Source organism: Erinaceus europaeus, chromosome 17, assembly GCF_950295315.1.
Source record: "Erinaceus europaeus chromosome 17, mEriEur2.1, whole genome shotgun sequence".
NCBI lineage: Eukaryota > Metazoa > Chordata > Mammalia > Eulipotyphla > Erinaceidae > Erinaceus > Erinaceus europaeus.
The window spans coordinates 6,648,877-6,672,021 of NC_080178.1; the positions used below are offsets into that span (position 1 = coordinate 6,648,877).

General features: G+C 38.9%; 1 protein-coding gene across 2 annotated transcripts in view; it reads left to right on the top strand.

Moving 5' to 3' along the window:
* Nucleotides 1–23,145, top strand: part of LOC103110387 (fatty acid desaturase 2-like protein FADS2B) — a 51,613-nt gene that overhangs the window by 25,868 nt on the left and 2,600 nt on the right. The window contains exons 5-11 of one of the 2 annotated variants that reach the window (XM_007519561.2): nucleotides 1,124–1,249; nucleotides 5,125–5,185; nucleotides 13,262–13,338; nucleotides 13,537–13,634; nucleotides 14,806–14,902; nucleotides 17,284–17,363; nucleotides 19,312–19,437. In XM_007519561.2, coding sequence (XP_007519623.2) covers nucleotides 1,124–1,249; nucleotides 5,125–5,185; nucleotides 13,262–13,338; nucleotides 13,537–13,634; nucleotides 14,806–14,902; nucleotides 17,284–17,363; nucleotides 19,312–19,437 — 665 coding nt within the window. The remainder of the gene's footprint in view (nucleotides 1–1,123; nucleotides 1,250–5,124; nucleotides 5,186–13,261; nucleotides 13,339–13,536; nucleotides 13,635–14,805; nucleotides 14,903–17,283; nucleotides 17,364–19,311; nucleotides 19,438–23,145) is intronic. The other variant, XM_060176201.1, reaches the window with a different exon arrangement.

The window sequence follows — 23,145 nt, forward strand, 5'->3', positions numbered from 1 at the left end:
CTCTCATACGATGCCAGGACTCCAACCTGAAGTTCAACCTGTCAGTGATGTGACTGGCACCCTTCTTCCCAGTGTGACCTTCCCAGAATTCTAGTTTCCACACATCAACCCACAACCGACCTTTTATATGAATTACTTCTTCTATGCTTCTGCTTCTCCCTCCCCTTCTGGAAACTTGTAGTTTATTCTTATAGTTTAAAAGGTTTTCAAAAAATTTATTTATTTATCCCCTTTTGTTGCCCTTGTTGTTTTATTGTTTAAGTTATTATTAATGTCGTTGTTATGGATAGAACAGAGAGAAATGGAGAGAGGAGGGGAAGACAGAGAGAGGGAGAGAAAGATAGACACCTGCAGACCTGCTTCACTGCTTGTGAAGTGACTCCCCAGCAGGTGGGGAGCTGGGGGCTCAAACCAGGATCCTTACTCCAGTTCCTGTGCTTTGCGCCACCTGGGCTTAACCCAATGCCCAACTCGCAGTTTAAAAGTTTTTATAGCTGAATAGTCTGGAGGGGTGTGTGTGTGTGTGTGTGTGTGTGTGTGTGTTTTCACATCACCTCTGGGTATGCTTCCAAAATGTATGAAAACTCTAATTCAAAATGATACACGCACCCCCATGATTTGTCTACAACTAAAGTGCACTTACTTGTCCTCACTATTTTTCTGTGAGAACAGTGAAGGCAGTATATGCAATGATCTGAGTCTAGCTTCCCTAACAGACCACTCCCATGAATATTCAAAATATTCTCTAAAGTTGTATCCTTGAAGTCAGCTAAAGTCTTAGAACTGTGATTTTTCCATTTGTAAAACCGGGGGGGGGGGGATGCTCTAGCTTCATTTTTTTTTTAATGAGGATCAGAATTCAGAAGGTTAGAGAATCATTTCACTTTTGATGGGTCTTTATGATTTTCTATTGAGGAATTTAACCTGAATTCAGTTTCTGAATCAGATAACAATCTGTAAGTTCTGAGTCTTTGTCTGATGAATCGCCTGTGACCTGCCTGTGAAGGCATTTTTGAGCAGCTCAAATATCTTCTTATGACCTTGGAAGTGCATGCAGAAAACTCTGATAGAGAAGGACCTGGCTGGAAAGAAATCCTACATCTTATGAACTCTCTCTCCTCAGGGCCTATCTGTAGATTGGTGGAACCACCGGCATTTCCAACACCATGTGAAAACAAACATCTACCCCAAAGATCCAGACACTGATGTTGGTCCACTTTTTCTACTTGGGAAAACACATCCAGTCAAGGTATGTTTTCCTGGCCCCTAGCAATAGCTCTTGAAATATCAATAGCTTTCTCAGAAAGACCAACTAGGAAATTCTAGCTTCCAGAATATTCTGAAAGTATCTCCCATGTTTTAAAGTACAGGAGAAAGAACTCCAATAACGGAAGTTAGTGTTGGGGAAAAAGTATAGGGAGATATGAGTCACAAGACTCAAATCTTCAAGGGTACAAACTCCTCCAGGAAGGATATAACAACCCATACTAAGTATCAGAAGGATCATATATAAATGAGATTAAACAGTCTTGCTGTGGTCCAGGAGGTGGCACAGTGGCTAAGGAACTGGACTTTCAAGTATGAGGTCCTGAGTTCAATCCCCAACAGCACATGTACCAGAGTGATGCCTGGCTCTTTCTCTCTCCTCCAATCTTTCTCATTAATAAAATAAGTAAAATATTTAAAAAACAGTCTTGCTGATAGGTGGATCCATTCCCAGTGACCTTCACTGTCTCTGAGACAATGCAAGTTAACATTAGATGGTAAAAAACAGATGACTAGGGTGAGAGGTGAGTGTCCAATGCTCAACAAGGTCATGAAGACAGTCACTCAGGGAATACTAATCTCTACATTCAGTTATCACAGAATCACAATAACCTGAATGTGTAGTCAAGCTAGTGAATTATCACTTGTTAGAATAGACTGCTGTTATTTTTCTACTCATGTTTACGTTGATTCATTCATTCAATAACCACACAGTTCAGTGTCATGAGAGACACTAAAAGGTCACACTTCTAGTATGGATTCCTTCACATCTGAAAAAGGAGAAAAAAGTTAATTCCGGAATTCCTCATTGATTGTTTTATTTATTCATTTTTATTGCCATTGGAGTTATCGCTGAAGCTTGATATCAGCACTACTAATCCACTGCTCCCAGTGACCTGTTTTTTTTTCTTTCCTTTTCTTTTCTCTTCTTTTCTTTTCTTCTTCTTTTCACTTCTTTTTTTCATTAGCTAGGACAGAGATAAATTGAGAGGCGAGAGGGAGATAGAGAAGGAGAAAGATATAAATAGATAACTGCAGTCCTGCTTGATTTTTAATGATGTTTTCCCCCTGCCAGTGGGGAACAGAGGCTTGAACCTTGGTTCTAGTGCTCGAGAATGTATAATGCTCAACCAAGTACACCATGAACTGGCCCCACTCAGTTTGTGTTTTTGTTGTTGTTGTTGTTGTTGTTTTTTAACAACTTTCAGCTTTAAGTAATCATGTAAAAGATACCAACCAAAATTTGGGAGGATGTAGTCTTCTTTCAACAAAGTAGAAAAAAATGGAAATAACTGAAATCTACATCTACTAGAATGTAAAGACTTTTATAAGAGGTAAAAGGGCATAGTTGTTTTTGTTGTTGTTTTGTTGTGTTTTGTCTTCAGTTGCTGCCTGGAATTTTTGTACTTTACAGCAGAACATTATGCAGCTCTTTGAAAATATATTTTCTCCATTTAGGGTAACTTGACCTTAGAACTAGGAAACCAAATCTCTTCTTGGATTCGTGGAAAGAAAGATTGTTGGCTATGAACACAGATCAGTTGCCTTTTACAATGAATTGCAAGCAAGCTGAGTCTCTCTGATGCCTGGAAATTTCTGTGAACAATATTGTCAATACTTTGACATTTTGATTTTCTTCATTTTCCCCCCATCAATAGAGATTTTTCTCATTCTAGTTCATGAAGCAGCTTCACCTGCTTCACAAGTGCCTTCCCTAAAGCAATATTCAATGCACATATGTCACAGCATTATGTTAAAAACACATCCTTTCTGAATTCTGGTTTCCATCTAAAACCATGCAGTTGACTATGTTTTGCCCAACTTACTACCTCCTCTCACAGTTTTGTTCTTGCAGTCTAAGATTTTTTATTTGTTTTGCTTATTCATTTGCTTTATATTTTCAGCTACCACATAAAAATTGAAATCATACCTTCTTTAACAAGAGCTGGAGGCCATCTCTCCAAGTGTCACAGCTGCTACTTTCTGGATATATTTATGAGCCTGAGGATTCTGTGTAATAGCTCAAAGCTTACATGTAAAATTATCTAAAGTCAATAATCAGTTATTTCATATAAAATGTCAATAGTTATTATGATCCCTGAAGTTCCCCTTTCCTCCTATTTTACTGCCTGTATCTTTACCACTTTCTTCAGGTTGTTAAGAAGCACTAATTACAGCTTGTTGGTGTCAGACCCTAGAATATTCTAGAAGATACAGATTCCTCCTCAGGATTACTGATCCGCACCAAGGCTTCACTTGGGTTTTCCACCTACCATCACTTTCCATCCACTTCCTTTTCCATGTTTCCTACTACTTAAATATAATTAAGTTTTTTTGAGAGTAATTTTAAATGGCTTTTAATATTCTATTATCAAGATATTTCTTGATATCTTTAACAATGAGAGAAACAAGGACCATATTAATATGAGAAGTTTACACATAGAAAGAAAGTACAACAGAATGGGGGAAAGTAAGCCAAATACAAGCCATAATATTATAACTGAGTTAACATGTAAAAATACCATGGGAGTAATTTTTTATTAGAGATTAAACATTTTTTCAGTGTTATCTGGTTCCTGGAGTTAGAGAAATCTTTTCTATGCTTCCTGTCAGGATATACAATATCTTTGTGCATGAATCACAGACTAAATTCATCAAAGGAACCCTAGAAAATGAATCAAATCCCCAGTAGTGAAATTATATATAATCTCATCATGACTTAGAAATAGAAAAAATAGCAGCAGGAGATCACTAATGAAAACAAAGAGGAGAAAGGATGACACAGAAGGGAGAAGCCATGCTTGTGTCTTTCATCACAGGTTCCCTCAATAAATATCTGCTGAATGAATCACTCTAGGTAAAGGCTAAGCTTCAAGATATACTCTAAATGCCATATTAAGGAAAGACAGAAAAACGGATCAGAAGTTACCCTATTCAATCACCACTCCACAAAATGGAAAAAGGACAAAGAATTTCAAAATGGATTTCATGGGAATATAACAATAGTTAGTTTAATCATGATGATAAATGGGCTAATCCATCGATAAGGAAGTATGGAAGGTTTTCCTACACTTTTTCCCAATTTCCAGGACTTCACTGCTCTAAATCAATTCTTTCAAACACACACACACACACACACACACACACACACACACACACACAGACACACACATATGGAAAGAGAGAAAGAGAGACCACAGCATCAAAACATTCATCAGTGTAGTGGGGAAGGCAACAGGCTTGAACCTGGGTCATAGGCATGAGAAAGTAAGCATACTACTCAGATAAGCTCTTTACATGGCTTTCTTTTTCCACATTTAATTGAATCAAAAGAAATCAGAATTACTTTTTACCGTACCGGTTCTGACCCTTTGATGCCTCAAATCTGGCTGTAAATGAATCAATGATTAGAATTTAATGCCTCTTGGGGGCTGGGCAGTAGCACACTATGTTAAGAGCACATGGTGCAATGCATAAGGACCAGCTTAAGGATCCTGTTTCCAACCCCCTGCTTCCCACCTGTCAGGGAGGCATCACTTCACAAGCAGTGAAGCACGTCTGCAGGTGTCTATCTTTCTCTCCCTCTCTCTGTCTTCCCCTTCTCTCTTGATTTATCTCTGTCCTATCCAATAACAATAATAACCACTGCAACAAGGGCAACAATAATGGGGAAAAATGGTCTCCGGAAGCAATGGATTCATAGTGCAGGCACTGAGCTCCAGTGATAACCCTGGAGGCAAAACAAACAAACAAACAAACAAAAACTGATGCCTCTTTCCATAGCGATCTTAGACAAAATATAAAGAGTTGTCCTTGAGGCATTGTCTCCTATTTAAGTTTTGTGGTCTCTCCATTCAGTATGGCAAGAAGAAAATCAAGTACATCAACTATGAAAAGCAGCATTTGTACTTCTACATGGGTGAGTCACCTTGGCATCACTCTTCTTATCATCTATCCTATTTCCTTGAAGTGCCAAGTCTGAGTTGTGAGTAGAATCATCTCACACAGAGTGCATTATTATTCAGGAAAGGAGGAGGTCTTATTTTTGACTTACTGAGGTAAAAATCAGACCAGGAAAGTGGAAAATCAAATAGAAATTAGAGCCAGCATCTTATGACTATGGGTACTGGACAAGAAAGGAGACAGTTCATTAAGAATGGAAGGGGGGAAACACTCACCTGGTCTTGCATCCAGGACTCTAATCCTGAAAAGACTAACCACTTTAAAGAAGAAAATAACAGAGGAATTTTTATATTGTAAAAAGAGAAAAAAGTGCTGAAGTAGTGAAAGTATGACAACAAAAGTGAGATAGAGTTCAGGAATAAAAGTTACCTAGAACATTTTCTTTAAATATTTCTATTGAGGGACCTAGAGCATTTCTTTGTAGAAGGAAGTCAGCTGTTTCTGTGACTGACATATGGAAGAAAAGGTTTTTGGGGAACAAAGACTGAAGATATCCATAGAGCCAGATTTGAAAGGGAGACTGTGGTAGCAGATGCCAAGAAAAACAATGACAAACAAAAAATATTTTGCTCTTCATTAAAATTAAAAAAACTGATGCACATCAAGTGGGATTCTCTTATTTCTTAAATCCATTTTTTAATTGATTTAACCGAGGTTTGCAATTATATATAGTTAACTTTAACCAAAGCGCATTTCAGCTCTAGCTTATGATGCTGCAGAGAGAATTGGGCTTGAGAACTCAGAGCCTCAGGCATGAAAGACTTTTTGGATAAACATTATGGTATCTCCCCACCTGATAATATAAAATTTTAGTGGTATAGTTTCATATCTATACATGTATATAAAACTTATTACTATACTACTAAAGTTTCAGTGCCTTTAAATTAAAGAGACCTCTCTGTTTTTATTTATTTTTACTTGTGTACTTAGTTACTGCCACCGAGGTTATCACTGGAGCTTGGTACTGTCATGAAACCACTTCTTCTTCTAGCGTTTGTCCTTCTTCCGTAGCCAGTCAACAGCGTCAGGTTGAGCCTGATGTAAATTTGCAAGACCTCCTTTGAATCTGGAGAGGTGGCAGTCATTGACTATGTGGGTCATAGTCTGTCTGGAGCCACAGGGGCAGTTCGGGTCGTCTCTGGCTCCCCAGCGATGGAACATAGCGGCGCACCGGCCATGGCCTGTTCAATAGCAATTGAGGAGAGCCCAATCATAACGTGCTAGGTCAAAGCCGGGTTCACGCTTGCAGGGGTCTGTGATGAGGTGTTTGTTCTTTACCTCAGCTGACTGCCAACTCTGTTTCCAAGAGTCTGGAACAGAGAAGTTCAGTGTAGGCGTAGGGGACCAGATTGGGTGACGAGACATCAAGCGTTGGACAGGGTGGGCGAAGATATCCACGTATATTGGCAGGCCTGGTAGAGTGTAGACGTGGGAAATGAACCTAGAGTATCTGGCGGGGTGATGTTGCTAAGAACTGGCAGCCATGGAACTGGGGTGGAACGGATGGTTTCAGAAATTATCCTCATGGAGGAATATAATTTGGAATCGACCAAGTGATAACCAAGTGATAACCACTGATCCTGGTTATCATATGTTTTTCATTATCTTCTATAAATAAGACAGAGAGGAGAGAGAGATGGAGAGACAGAAAAAGAGAGAGAGAGAGACCAAGTGCTTAACCCTGGGTATTCACACATCATAACATACTCCCCTCTTCTTGTGCCTCCTTCATCTCCGCTAATAATCACCATGGTTTGCCCAGATATAGAGTTAATTTACTATTATTACCTTTTTCAAGACTACTTTAATAATTTCTATTCCATATATGAGTGTAACTATCTGGTAATATTTGTCTTTCACTTCTTTTCTTTTTTATTTTTATTTTTATTTATTTTATTTTTTTATTTTTTATTTAAGAAAGGATTAGTGAACAAAAGCATAAGGTAGGAGGGGTACAACTCCACACAATTCCCAACACCCAATCCCCATAACCCACCCCCTCCCCTGATAGCTTTCCCATTCTCTATCCCTCTGGGAGCATGGACCCAGGGTCGTTGAGGGATGCAGAAGGTAGAAGGTCTGGCTTCTGTAATTGCTTCCCCGCTGAACATGGGCGTTGACTGGTCGGTCCATACTCCCAGTCTGCCTCTCTCTTTCCCTAGTAGGGTGTGACTCTGGGGAAGCTGAGCTCCAGGACACATTGGTGGGGTCTTCAATCCAGGGAAGCCTAGCCAGCATCCTGGTGGCATCTGGAACCTGGTGATTGAAAACAGAGTTAACATATGAAGCCAAACAATTTGTTGAGCAATCATGGATCCCAAGCTTGGAATAGTGGAGAGGAAGTGTTAGGGAGGTACTCACTGCAAACTCTAGTGTAGTCCTGCTTTCAGGTATATATTTTGCAGTAGTTTATGGATACGTGTGCACATAAGCTCTCTCTCACAGAAACTGGTGTATATCTAGGTTATGGGACTTTGTTAGAAAGTGAACTACCTGAGATGAAATTAGAGTGTACTATTAAAGGAAAGGTCTCACCCGAGTAATGAAGCTGAAGGGTTGTCATTCCACACGTGAAGTCTCTGGATACATTCTGAGGTGAAGCATGTTGAGGTAGCAATCGTTGCTTTGGTTAGGTTGTGATCGGCAGATGCAATGTTATTTGGTTTGGATTGGGGGATGCATACGGGAAAGTGGGCCCTATCCAAGGGTTCCAGGACTGGGGGAAGTAGGGGCTCTATAGTGAAGATGTGAGGTTCCTGCTGTCTTAGGATTCAAAAAGACACTCAATAGTTAATATTATCATCACATTATTTGTTAATTGGGTTAACTTTGAAAAGTCCCTTTGTTATGGTTTGCTGTACAGTACCCAGTATCTTGTATATAGCTGTGCTATTGGAAGCTTCTAATCTACTTGGTCTAGGCTTTTGAGAGAGTCCGCATATCAAATACATAGCCTATATATTAAAAAGATTCAGTTTGTCTTTTGAGAAACTTTGAGACATACAATTGATTTCCCCCTCTCATATTAATTAGCTACTGATTTATATGTCTACATTTTGCTAGGAGTGTACATAAACACCATTCCCACCACCAAAGGACTGTGACCCATCCCTCCTGCCCACTCCCACCCCCCACTGACCCAGGAAGCTACATGCCTACCCCTCACCACTGGGTTTTTACTTTGGTGCCCTACTTACAATTTGATCAGGTCCTGCTTTTAGTTTCCCTTTCAGATCTTCTTAGTCAGCTTCTGTTGATGAATGGGATCATCCCATACTCATCTTTATCTTTCTGACTTAGTTCACTTAACATAATTCCTTCTAGCTCTGTCCAAGATGGGTCAGAGAAGGTGAGTTCATTGTTCTTGATAGCTGCATAGTATTCCATTGTGTATATATACCACAGCTTTCTCAGCCACTCATCTGTTGTTGGGCACCTGGGTTGCTTCCAGGTTTTAGCTATTATGAATTGTGCTGCTATGAACATAGGAGTACACACCTCTTTTTGGTTGGGTGTTATGGAGTCCTTGGGGTATAACCCCAGGAGAGGAATTATTGGGTCATATGGAAGGTCCATGTCTAGCCTTCTGAGAGTTTTCCAGACTGCTCTCCACAGAGGCTGGACCAATTTACATTCCCACCAGCAATGTAAAAGGGTTCCTCTGTCCCCACATCCTCTCCAGCATTTGTTGCTGCTGTCCTTTTTGATGTATGCCATTCTTACAGGAGTGAGGTGGTATCTTAGTGTTGTCTTAATTTGCATTTCTCTGACAATCAGTGACCTAGAGCAGTTTTTCATATGTTTGTTAGCCTTTTGGATCTCCTCTGTGGTGAATGTTTTGTTCATTTCCTCTGCCCATTTTTGGATGGGGTCATTTGCTTTTTTGCGGCTAAGTTTGCTGAGCTCTTTATATATTTTGGTGATTAGTTTCTTGTCTGATGTCTGGCATGTGAAGATCTTCTCCCATTCTGTGAGGGGTCTCTCTGTTTGTTTAATAGTTTCTTTGGATGTGCAGAAGCTTTTCAATTTGATGTAGTCCCATTGGTTTGTTTCTGCTTTGGTCTTCCTTGCAATTGGGTTTGATTCATCAAAGATGTCCTTGAGGTGTATGTGGGAAAGTGTTTTACCAATGTTTTCCTCTAAGTATTTGATTGTTTCTGGTCTGACATCTAGGTCTTTGATCCATTTGGAGTTGATTTTTGTTTCTGGTGAGATAAAGTGGTTCAATTTCACTCTTCTGCATGTTTCAACCCAGTTTTTCCAGCACCATTTATTGAAGAGAGCCTCCTTTTTCCATTTAATCCTTTGGGCCCCCTTATCAAAGATTAGATGCCCATAGGTGTTGGGATTTACTTCTGGGCTTTCAATTCTGTTCCACTGGTCTGTATGCCTATTTTTGTTCCAGTACCATGCTGTTTTGATGATGATGGCTTTATAATATAGTTTAAGGTCTGGGAGTGTGATGCCTCCATTTCTGTTTCTTTTCCTTAAGATGGTTTTGGCAATTCTAGGTGTTTTCAGGTTCCAGATAAATGATTGTAGCGTTTGTTCTATTCTCTTAAAGAAGCCTAGTGGAACTTTGATGGGTATTGCATTAAATTTGTATATGGCTCTGGGGAGAATATTCATTTTGATGATATTTATTCTTCCAATCCATGAGCATGGGATATCTTTCCATTTCTTGGTATCAGTTTCTATCTCCTTGAGTAGCGACTCATAGTTTTCAGTATACAAGTCTTTCACTTCTTTGGTCAACTTTATTCCTAGGTATTCTTTTCTTATCTCACTTAATATAATTACCTTGAATTTCCAATATTTTATCCCAAAAGGCAGATATCATTTTTAATGTCTGAGTAGTAGTGCATTGAGTATGTAGCCCACAGTTTTATTTAGTCATCTGTCAATTAACATTTAGTTAAGTCCATATTTAGACTATTTTAGCTATGAATATAAAAATCTGAAATAAGAAAAGTTATACTGAACTCCAAAATATGCTCATCTAAACCATGTGTATTCACTTGGAAAATAAACTGAATACTTCTACTCAACAGTGTTTACCAACCAAAAGTAATGTGGCCGCCAGTGGGGTAATAGGCAATGTCTAAAGACATTTAAATTATCAAAACAGAGGTTTTAGATGGCATCAGGATCAAAGGACTAGAAACTAAGAGATTTTAAACTCTCCACAACACACAGGACATCTCTTAACAACAAACAATTACCGAGCCCAAAAATGCCACAGGTGTTAAGGCTAAAAACGTTATTGCACCATATTTGATTTTCCTAAATATTAGCCATCAGTGGTCATTTATAACATGCCTAACCAAGATGGCATTGGCCCTGTTTATTGAGGTGGTGCATCAACAAAAATGACTGCTTCTCTCACTGTTGTAATTCTGTGGTCCATCCTCTGGTAATCTTCAGATTCCTTTCATGGATAAACAGAAAAATAAATGAGTACATTAGAGTACACTTTTGAAAGATAGGTAGCTGATCTCTCGGCCCAACAGATGTGTGCCCACATAGGAAAAGTGGTAGAAGCTTCTTTCCTGAATTTTCTGCCCATATGTAGTGTTGCATTGAACCCTAAGTTTGTGAGGAAGAAAAAGGGGAAGAGAAGAAGTGAAGTAGGAGAAAGAAAGAGAGAGAGAGAGAGAGAGAAAGGAAGAACAGTAGGAAGGGAGGAATAGAGTGGGGAAGGAAGGAAGGAAGGAGGGAAGGAAGGAAGGAAGGAAGGAAGGAAGGAAGGAAGGAAGGAAGGAAGGAAGGAAAGAAGGAAGGAAATGTACCTACACATCACACCAGAACTGTTCGGATGCTTCCTTTATTTCCCTTCAATAATCAGATTATTATTTGGGATACAGATGAATCACTCTAATATTGTCACATAGAAAGAGAATCAGTTATTTGCAAAAGTTGGAAAGACAGATTTTTATTCAGGACTTCAGTGTATATAAGCTCAGCCATGCTAAAATAGTAAGAAATGGTTTAAAAATAGTCTGTGGTAAAGGCAGAGACACCCAAGGAGGGGAAGCTGTTCCCAATGACTAGGTCACATTTGTTGGCTCACTGGTATTTGTAGTTCTTTGGCCCTTCTCCTTCCAAAGGGATAGGAGTTGGGTCCTCTCCTTCCTTACCTTTCTTTTTCTTTTATTTACTTATTTATTTTATTTATAAAAAGGAAACACTGACTAAACCATAGAATAAGAGGGGTACAACTCCACACAATTCCCATCGCCAGAACTCTGTATCCCATCTCCTCCCCTGATAGCTTTCCTATTCTTTTTTTTTTTTTTGTAATTTTTTTCCTTACCTTTCAAGAAGATGACTCCTACTTCCTTGAGAGAGAATTTTCTAGATTGTAGAAGCTATATCTCAAGGTAATAAAGAGTTTATAACTGTTAAATTTTTCTAATGTGAGTATTCTACTAAAAGGGAGATCAGATGCCTGTAGTAAGAATTGGGCTCAGACGAGCAATAAATTCTTTTGACAGAGTTCGAATTTTATAGGCATGAATTCTATGTAGTCTAGGGTTATCAAGGGGATATAACTATGAGCTGTCAGGAAAAAATATGTGTATTTGTCCAAGCCCCTTGTTTGGAAGGAGATACAAGGGAGAAATCATGAGTAAGCAGAGATTTTAGAGTTTGTGAAGTTTGGAAGCCAACACATTGCTAGTCAAGAGAAAGATTCGGGGAGCTGATTACACGTAGTCTCTCAAAAGCTAGTCTGTAAGAAATAATGGCTGAGATAAGTGATGAGAAGGGAGATGGGTAAGACAGATAAAAGGGGTAAATTGTACTATCATGGTAAGCACTGGGCATTTTAAAGTGAACATAATGCACTATATACAGATGTTGATTTATAAAGCAAAAAAGATGTTGATTTATATCTGCAAACTACACATTACAAGCCAAAGGTACTTTAGTGAACATTTTTAAAAAGAAAATTGCATTTAAAATAGGGGGGAAGGTTCAAAGAATTTCCCTGGGACTCCTTTGAATGGTAAGCGGAAACACTAGTCTTTAGGAGAAATAGTTGAATAACCCTGGTGTTGAAGAATCCCTGATTTCTTGATAGATCTCCTGAATGATAATGCCTGTTATTTATGCTAGACATGTCAGAAATTCTTTGCTTTCTCTGTAGTTCTGTCTGTAACCTTTAGGGGATGTTTAGCTATTATCAAGGTAAACAGAAAAATAAGTCAAAAGGGCCCTCAGGCTAACAAAGGCTTTATCTGATATCCCTAAATTATAGTTACATACTCAGGGTAAGGTCAGGAGTTACAGAGCAAACATAGAATCTAATCTAATTACTAGAATTGTAGGTAACAAATCCAATATAAAATGTTCTGCATACTAGGAAAGAGATAATGATTTGTGCCTTCAAGGTGGTTACCTGTACCCTTAAGATGTTTATACTTGATATAACTGCTAGATATCCTCAATGCACATATGCTCAGTAAGTAGAGGAACAGAGTGTCCCATGAGAAAGATTCCATGCAGAGACATTCAGCAGAGCCTCATCGTAAGATGGACGATGTGTATCCACCGCTTCATCTCCCTTCTTTTCTTTTACTACCAGTGGTGTAATGAAGTGTACTTCTCAACTCTGAGATATGAATTAAATTCTGCTTCTTGACATCCACAGAGCCCCTGAGTGTTTTGTTTTGCTTTGTTTACCCTAGGAAAGAAATTTTGCTTCTTTACTCTGCCAATTCAGTATGTTGTCACAAATCCCACACCTAAGTTTTTAGACTCTTTGAGATAATCTAAAATCTCACAGCAAATAATCTTCCAAGGCCTCTGGTCCCATGAGTCAAACCCTCATCTCTTATAGGGAACTTGAACTAGATTTCTGATTCAGTCTCAGAGCCTCGAAATGTCCAGTGGATCTTGGGAGGCAGCTGTGGGTTAATCACCCACATGCCTTCTCAGGAGTGCATGCTGAGAGGCTAGATTCCCTCTGATGTGCACTGAGGCTCCATTTCACTCAACCAATCAACACCTTTGCATTGTGCTTCTTTTTCAGTTGCACTTCCTTTCATGATGCCTGTGTATTTCAACATGAGTAGCATATACTTTATGTACCTCCACTGGTGTTGGGTGGTAAGTAATCTGATTCATTTTCAGAGACTGGGTCAGAGAGACACCAGGCAATAAAAAATGCTTTGTGCTTTCTAGAGAGGGTTTTGTTAAATAGAGGACATCAGACTGAACAAGCATATGGAAGTATCCTAATTCAATGACAAGGATGGGAAATCATCTATATATAGGACACCTAACATTTAACACTTTTCTCTGCAGGATATTGCCTGGGTCGCCAGCTTTTACATTCGGAACTTGATCACATTTGGACCTTTCTATGGGATCTTTGGAACCATGTTGCTCATATTTCTGGTCAAGTAAGAAAGCAAGAATAGATTCTTATTCTCATAGTAAAGATGATCCTCTTAGTTTCCTCATCTAACCTTTTCATGATTAGCAGAATATAATAGCATCATACCTCCTTCTCTATACCTGATGCTTTTGACATATTGTGGATGGGGACAACTTGATAAATGAGTTCCTTGGGTCCAGGGGGTGTTTTTCGAAATATCTCTCTTGGCTAGACTCCTGCCTTGCTATGCATGACCCAGGTTTGAGTCTCTCAGTACTATATATGAGTGTTATGACACTGGAGGAAGCTTCAGTGTTATGGTGTCTATCTCAGACATGATAGGGCGTGTTCAGGATGTTATGGTCATAGACATCTCTCTACCTCTCTCTGCATCTGGATCAGTGAATTCGATGATTTGGTGAGTCAAAAAAAGAAACCAGAAAGAGCTTCTTGGGGGGGAAATTACCTAGCTGTCCCTTTTATTCAGTGGTTTGATTGCCAACTATTGTATATTAGATCTCATTATAGTCCCATTGGATATAATAATCGTTTCCAACGGTAATGGAAGGAAATGAATTCAGTGATTTTATGATTAGAGATATCCCCTAAACCAAACAGCCCTCCTTATTCCCAGTTTTCTTCCTTCCTCATTTTTGCACATTATTATTATTCTAAATCCTACATAGTAATAAAGATGGTGATCACCAACTGCTAAAGACTCTGTACACATTGACTTACTTGATATAATCCTGGCACAAACTTGTCATGAAGACACTGCCATCTTCATTTTTCTGTTAGGGAAACTGAAACTTCAAGAGATTCAGACATTTCCTTGAGGTTATAAAAGAAGCAGGCCAGTGGCAGGTGCCAAGCCAGAACTTGAACTCTACTGTATGTGATGGCAAAGCCCAGGCTGTCAAGTATTTTCTATAACCTATAGGTTCCCTAGCTATCTGCTCTCATACATATGACAGCAAAACAGGTGCTGGGACTGAAAGGCTGGAGGATCACCTCTAGGTATACAGAGTTCCCAAACTGAAAACATAACAAACAAACAAACAGTAACTGATTTTATGGGAACCTTTGAGTCAATTCCATCTTCTCCAAAACTGAGCCAACTTTTCCAGGGGCTGTGCAACTGACTGAAAGTGAAGCAGCCCAAGGAAACAATGCTTCTTCTTTTTACTTCCCATAAGGATTCTCGAAAGTCCCTGGATTGCATACGTCACCCAGATGAGCCATATTCCAATGGAAATGAATGAAGAGAAAAACGAAGACTGGGTCAGCACTCAGGTAATAATAGGGTTCCTGAGAGAGGATCATTCAAACCATATGGCTTAGACTCAGGTTCCCTCAGATTAGAATATTCCTACTTGGGAAATGTTGGCTAAGGGTCCTGCCAATTGCTTGATATAGAACTCCAGGAAGTAGGTTATAGGATCATTCCATTTTATAAATAATAGCATTGAGTCAGGAAGCAGTGAAATTACTTGCAGGAACCCACAGGTGGCAAATGGTAGAAGCTGGTTGTTCACTTTGATAGTTTGAATTCAGAGCCTTTGCATTAAACAGAATGTTAGTAAACTTTAGAGTTCAAGCACCAAACCCAGGTCACTGTTTTAGTAAATAAGGTTTTATGGAACCACAGTTATGTTCATTCATTTACACATTGTGGTTGCTTCTGTGTTTACTACAAGAGTAGATTTAAGTATCTGTGACAAAGAATTATTTTTTTTTCCTTTTGTCACTTTGATAGCCACCCTCACACACACACTCTTAACCTCCATGGCACAACTTTTCAAGGGAATCTATAGCCTCTAGAGCTAAAGAATTAATTTTACATCTAGAGAGATGCTGGAATTCATTTCAGTATATGGATACAGGAGACAGAACATGATCTCCAAGAATATTGTAAACTGTCAATTGAGTTTAATCAGTGAAGAATACCACCACCTTCCAAGCCTATGGTCATGACATGATTAACTGGAGAATCCAGTTGTCTTCCTTTTTCTTTCTCCAAGTTATTTCCCAAACTCAGTGGATCAACACAATGCTTCTTAAGTCTTTTGACATAGAACCACTTTACATTATTACATTATTCAAAGTTACTGAGTTTTCCCAGTGCATGACCCAGGTTCGAGCTGGGCCCCATTGAAGGAAGGTTTGGTGCTGTGGTCTCTTTCACAGTCTCTCTCTGCTTCTCTATCTAAAAAATTAATAATAAAATTTAAAAAAGGTTTTAAGTTATTAGGAACCTCAAAAGGTCTTTTATTTGCATAACTATTTGTATCTGCTAATTTCAAATTAAAACTTATAAGTCTAACAGTACAAAGAAAGTGCATGTAAACATTGGAGTAAATGTTATATTTTGTAGCCTTGGGGAAAAAATATTCACAGCAAAAAGAATGAAAAAGGCAGAATGTATCCTAGAAATATCATGAAAATAGTTTGACCTTGAAGCTTCTCTGGTAGACAAGTAGAGAACCCACCAATTAAGCACACTGTGAGAAACAATGACACAAAAATTGGTGACACCAATTAGAATTAAAGTTTAAGAAATCACATTAAATGACATTATTAATTTAATATTGACAATCTGGAGAAAATTGGGTACTGTTTCAAGATAATTCTTCTTAGATATGCAAAATCCATTAGATTACAAAAGAAACCATGTATATCTAATTACATTGCAATGACTAAAATGTTGTATTGGAGGGCAGGGGAGAGAGCTTAATAGTTATGCAAACAGACTTTTGTGTCTGAGGCTCTGAGGTCCCAAATTCAATCTGCTATACCACCATAAAGCAGAGTTGAGCAATGCTCTGGGAGGAAAAAAGAAATATATATATATGAAAAGGAAAAAAAAACACCAAACTACCTGTTGTTGAGTTGTGGTTTAATATCAAAGAAGAATTTTTATAATTATCTGACAAGATTGATGAAACATTTTTCCTTTTTCCAATAAGATGTCTGATTGAGTTCAAATGTATGTTTTATATTTTTTATTTTTTTATTTATAAAAAAATGTTGTTGTTTTTTTAAGAAGGTTGTGTTGGAAAAGTTGTGGGAGCAAAGGAACTCTTATACTTTTGGTGGGAATATAAACTGGTCCAACCCCAGTGGAAAGCAGTGTGCGGAAATGGATATATTCTATAACCAGCAATACCCTCCTGGGATAGATGCTAAGGAAAAAAAGCTAAGGAAATGCACATCCATACAAAGAGATCTATGTATACCTATGTTCATAGCAGCGTGATTTGTAATAACCAAGACCTGGAAGCAACCTAGTTGTCAGATGAGTGGCAAAAGGAAGTTGTGTTATATATGCACAACAGAATACTACTCAGATATTAAGAATGATGACTTCACCATTTTCACCTCATCTTGGATGGAGATTAATGGAATCATGTTAAAGGAGAAAATCCAGAAAGAGGAATGTCAGTGGTTAGGATATATAAGGTATATTCCTTGCCAGGTGTCTGAACCAGCACCATGTGAAAGTTATACCAGGGGGAGCCCTACTGTGCCTGTCTCTTGCTCTTACTATCAAATTATCTATCTATTGAATGAAAATTCTGGTTAGTGGAGGGTAAAAATAAGCACAAAGTACAAATAAATAATTAAGCATTTGTTTGACCCTTAACTTATATCTAATATAAACTTACTTTTCACAGGTCATAGCCACCTGCAATGTTGAACAGTCTTTTTTCAATGACTGGTTCACTGGACACCTGAACTTCCAGATTGAGCACCAGTAAGTGATAAAAGTAGTGATGCATGTGAGGACAGGGGCTAAAGCTTCCCATAACAATTGCCCCTCTCCTATACAGACCAGAGGAGGGATCTATGCTTAGGTTCTCATGGCGGGGAGGGAATTAACCGGAATTATCAAAAAGCTACTATCTTCCTGTTGGTATCACAGTATCAAGAGAGAAGGGAAAGGAAAAAGAAAGAATAAAGAATGAGAGAGATAAAGAAAGAAAAAAAGAAAGAAAGAACGGAAAGAAGGAAGGGAGAAAGAAAGAAACAAAGACAGAAAGGAGGAAAGAAAAAGGGGCGGGACACAAGCGTGGAAAAGTTTGAGTAGAATATTAAGTAGAATCTTTGGAAAGTACCAGTTACTGTTTCCGGACTAATATGAACTTAGAAACTGGTGATTGTTTTTCTCTGCATTTTTTTTTTTTTTTGCCAAGCTCCCAGGCAAATCTTGACACATTAGTAGTTGAATTGTGTGGGAGCATGACTGCAAATTAATTAATATCCATATCTATATCTTTATCTTTAGATAAGAAGTTATAAAATCAATAATGAAAGCTACTGCAACTGTCAGTAATATGCAGATGATTTACCAGTGGGTCAGTTGGGTGATTATGCCTTAAAGATAAGAAAACTGAAACTACTTGGAAAGCCAGTGTCTCTTTTTTTATATTTATTTATTTATTCCTTTTTTGTTTTATTGTTGTAGTTATAATTGTTGTTGTTACTGATATCATTGTTGTTGGATAGAACAGAGAGAAATGGAGAGAGGAGGGGAAGACATAGACGGGGAGAGAAAGATAGACACCTGCAGACCTGCTTCACTGCCCGTGAAGCAACTCCCCTGCAGGTGGGGAGCCGGGGGCTCAAACCCAGATCCTTATGCCGGTCCTATGCACTTTGTGCCATATGTGCTACCGCCTGACTTCCAGAAAGCCAGTCTCTTAAGAACAGTCCGGACTTTCCATGCACTCCTTGTCAAAGTTATATTTATCATTGTTAGAAAAACAGATAGTAAACTTCTTTGTCATTTTATTTTCATGATTTCTCCCATGGCAATGCTTCATAATATCAGCAGACCAAAAATGAATTATTTCTCGTGTTTTAACAAAGAGGAAGTTAAAACTCACAGAAGTCATCAAACTCTTATTTGAAAACTTAGCTAAAAAAACACATCTCTTCACTTTTTTATCTTATTCCAGTACTTTTCCTTCACATGCCCTGGCTAGAGCTTTTTGGATACTCACCTAGATACAAAATTATTGGGGGAGAGGGTTACTATCTCCAACTTTCTAGCTAATTCAAAGTGGTAGAGTTCCCTAAAATAGCATGATTGTATCAAGGCTGAGATTCCAAGGTCTGTGGTTCATCCCCCTGAACCACAGGCCTGATCAGTGCTGTAGTTTAAAAATAAGTAAATAAAAAGGGAACAAACTGGTCTGGGGAAAATTTATACTTGCATTGGACCTGGACAAGAAACATATTCAACAAGTTTATTATGTATTCTCTTATCACTTCCAAGATATTATTCACTGTCTGACCACAGGCTGGTAAGGATAAGAAAACAGAGTATTGGGAAAGCTTGTTTTACTTCTTGGCACTTCTGTTGTGCAAGGGCAAGGTTGATTCAGAGTAGCTAATAGGATTATATGTAGTAACAGGGAAAAGAAAACCCCTTAGGATTAGATGGTGTGGTGCACATGGTTGAGCACCTATGTTATAATGCCCAATGATCTGGGTTCAAGCCCCTGGTCACCCACTTGCAGGGGGAAGCTTCTCAAGTCTCTCTCACTCTCTCTCCCCTATCTATCTCTCAAATTCTCTCTGTTGTTTTCCAGTAAATAAATAAAGCATTAATAAAATAAAGTTAAAAAGAGAGCATGAGAACTCCTTTGGGTTCCTTTTTGACATCTTAAGGTTTATATCTCCCATTTCTCTTTCCCTAGTCTGTTCCCTACTATGCCACGACACAATTATCACAAAGTAGCACCTCTGGTGAAGTCACTGTGTGTCAAGCATGGACTGCAGTATGTGAATAAGCCATTGTTGAAGGCGTTTGGAGATATTGCCAGGTAATACATCGTCTCCCTTGACTCAAAGTCCCCATTTTCCAGGCTAATTGGGGGTGCCTCTTCCTGGGTGCGTGCTCTCTGGTTTGGAGAGAACTTGACTGTAGCCAGCCTGGGCTGCTACTCACTCAGCAACACAAGAGATAGTCTTGAATTTGTGGTGGAGTGGTAATGCAATGCATTTATTGATCAGAGAGACAATGCTTTTAGAGGATAGTACTAGAAGTGGAAAGTCAGAAACAGAAATGGCTAGGAGAGGGGGTGGAGAAAGGCAAAAGTGGCCTGGGAAGGTAGATACTTCCTTAGCAGCTGTTGTGAGGGTTTTAACTGGTGGCATTAATGTTACCCTGCAGGCATGGAGGGCCTCAAATTAGAAAGAAAATAGATCAAAGGAATGGAATGGGTTGGTATCTTTCAGGCAAAACATGATTATGTAAATAGGCCATAGTATCAGGAATGCCACGGTAGAGCAGGGGGAGCTGGCTTAATGCCCAATATCTCCCCTTTTCTTCTTATCTAATGATCATAAAATCAGGAATGCAGGTCGCTTTGTGAGGCAGGGAGTCTCATAGGATGAGGCAAACTTTTGGGGTTATTTCTGTCCTTCCTTGCTCAACCTCTCTGTAGAGAGAGAGACTAACAGGATAGACACACTCCTCAGGTCAAGCCCTGCCCGACTCAACCACATCCTCACAATTTCCTGACATCTCTCCCTATCTTATATCTAGTGGCCACATTTAAATGGATCAATGCCGGTAAAAGACTATTTCTGTTAGGGGAATAGCAGTGTAGGGGTAAATAGAAACCTATATCATGCAGGTGATTTAAAAAAAAACTAGAATAAGACAGGGAGAGATAAGTAAGAGAGCAGCAAGAGCCAGTGTGAGGCTGAGGGGAGACCTGATAGACATTGAGGGGTTGCCTAATGGGTGGAAGGTGGTGTTGCCTGATAGGCGGGGGAGTGGGAGCCTGATAGGCCTAGGGGAGAGAGTTGTGGTCTGGTGTTGCAGGGTCCCAAGACAGCTGGATGAAAAATGCATGGACTGCTGTAGTTGCTCCTCAAAGTCCAGCAGTATAAAGGTAGTGTCTAAGAACTCCACCAGCAAGTCTGATAATAGTGTCAGTCCAATGTGAATGACTAGGGGAAGAGACACCATGCATCTAATCTTGGTGGGAGAAGACAGCTACTGGAATTTTGCATTTCTGTAGAGAGTGAGCCAAAACTGCCAAAAGAAGACAGGTGAAGCAGAAGCAGGAAAGGAAGACAGTGATGGGTGAGAGAAGGGCAGTAGGAAAGTTTTGTCCTTGGATTCTGTGAATCAGGTATGACAGATTGTATTGGTCACATCATGAGTTTCGGGGGTGTAGTAGTCATGCCATCTTGTGGACAATGGCAGAGGGCAGGGGTCCAGATGGTTTGGGGGATTTTGTATGAGCAGTTGGTGCTTCATGTGATGGCTTGACATAGCTAAAATCATTTACATGTGAAGAAAAAACTTATAACACATTAGAGGTCTACTTAATTGATAACTGAATGATTAAAATTGGTTTAAATACCTTTGTAACCAAATTTTGTTAAAGTATATTGATTTTTTATTAATTTGTACTTTAAATTTAAAACAAACTCAGGTTAACACACATTAGTGAGAATTTTCCTTAGAATATTTACAATGCCAGATTAATGCCAGATTTGTTGTGGATTAATTTCCACAAGATCAGTTCACAGCGCATTTTTGGGAGCCCTCCAAAAATTTTCATGTTAAATATTTAGACTTTTACCTTAAATACTCAAGTTACCTTAGCAAATTAATTTTACCTTTATAAGAATCGTGTTGAAAACTCCTTCATTTAACTTTGCCTGGTAAGAATGTAGCTTCAAAGTTTCATTTTTAACCTTAAAGTTAATGTTTACCAAACTCCAAACACACATAAACGTGTAGTCTATAACACAAAAGAGGATAAAAACTTTTGTTACAAAGAAATATCATGTCAAACACAAATTTAGATTTGCAATGCCTTAGTTGTACCTTTTTTACTCACACAGTTTTCAAAATAATGTTTCACATTTATACCAGGACTAAAAAAAAAAAATCAAAATTTTTAGAACAGTTTCTGGACGTCTCCAGAAACCTCTGCCATGTCTGGTGTTTCCATATAAGGTAAATTAATTTTCAGAGTACTCTGAGCAAAATGAGTCCTACAAAAAAATTCAGTCATTCAACTCATTCACTTAAAAATCATAACTGGAAGCAGAGTGGCCACACAGCAAGCTTAAGATATTCAGAGAGCACGAGGCAAGAGAGAGAAGTGGTAGGGATGTTTTATATATTGGGCTCTGTAAACCAGGTTTTCCTGGTCCCTCCATGTCGCATTATGGGTCCTGGAGTGCGTCTTGCACCTAGTCCTCTTGTAGTGTTTCTTGTTCCTCAGGGATAGCTATGCCATTAGCTATGTGGGCATTACCAGACATGGCAGGCAGGAAGCAAGACAGGTTTTGACTAATCCTGTGGAAACACATATATAAAACCCCTTCCCATGGTCAATGGGGGTCAGGTCCATTCAAAATTTTATTGAGTGTGTCTTTCCATTTTACCTTAATAGCTGGGAGGGTGGATGGTGTTTGACACTGAAGAATAATTTTAGGTTGGTTCAAATTTTTGTAAATATTAAAGAGGTTTAATGTAGTTTAGGCTTTTGCCAGCTGGATATTGGGGGGAATATTCCCCCTTTTCTTTATTTAATTCAGCCTTAAGGGTTTTATGGGCCCTTTCAACAATGCCTTGTCCCTGTGGGTTATAGGTAATGCCTGTAGTGTGAGTAATGTTCCAGAGGGAACAATAGTCTTTAAATTGTTTGCTTGTAAAAGTAGTACCATTGCCCATTTTTAGTTGAAGATGTATGCCCATTACAGTGAAACAAGAGAGCATATGGCTTAAAAGCCCTCTTGAGCTTTCTCTCATCTGAGCTGTAGTCCACAAAAACTTAGAAAAGGTATGAATTGAGACAAACACATATTTTTGTTTGCCAAAGTTAGGTACGTGGGTGACATCAATTTGCCAAAGATCATTGGATCTTAAGCCACGGGAGTTAACCCCAAGAGTCTGAACAGCAGATGTCTTGATTAGACCTTCACAGGAGGTGAATTTAGCAAGAATACATTTCAACTATGCCAGAGGAATATCAGTAAATTCAGCTCTAAGTCCTTTAAGATTAACATGAGTTAAATAATGGAAGTCAGCAGGACTAGAGACAGAGGCTAATAGAATTCCTTTGGAGGCAAGGCAATCAGCTGCATTCCCTTAAGACAGGGGACAAGGAAGAGGGCTGTGGGAACAAGGTGTCGAACATATAGTGGTTGAATTCGAGAACAGAGCATAGAGGCGATATGAATTAAGAGAGGTGAAAGTGGGTTGTCATCAATTCTCACATAAGAATGAGCAAGCCATGGAAGTAAGTTAACAGTATACACACTGTCAGAGGTTGAAGTGTTCTGGTACAGCAATTAAGGCTAGGAAAACATCATAGAGTTCTTTGTACTGAGGGGAATTATCACGAATCTCAGTAAAGAGAGACATGGGATATTGTTTATCTGGATAATATACAAGGGCAGCAGCTCCCTTCTTGCCACCAGGAGTAAAAATTGTAGGAGCTGAGGGCATGGGATATTGAGAGAAAACTTTAGGTACCAGTAAAGGCAAAATAGGTAAAGAA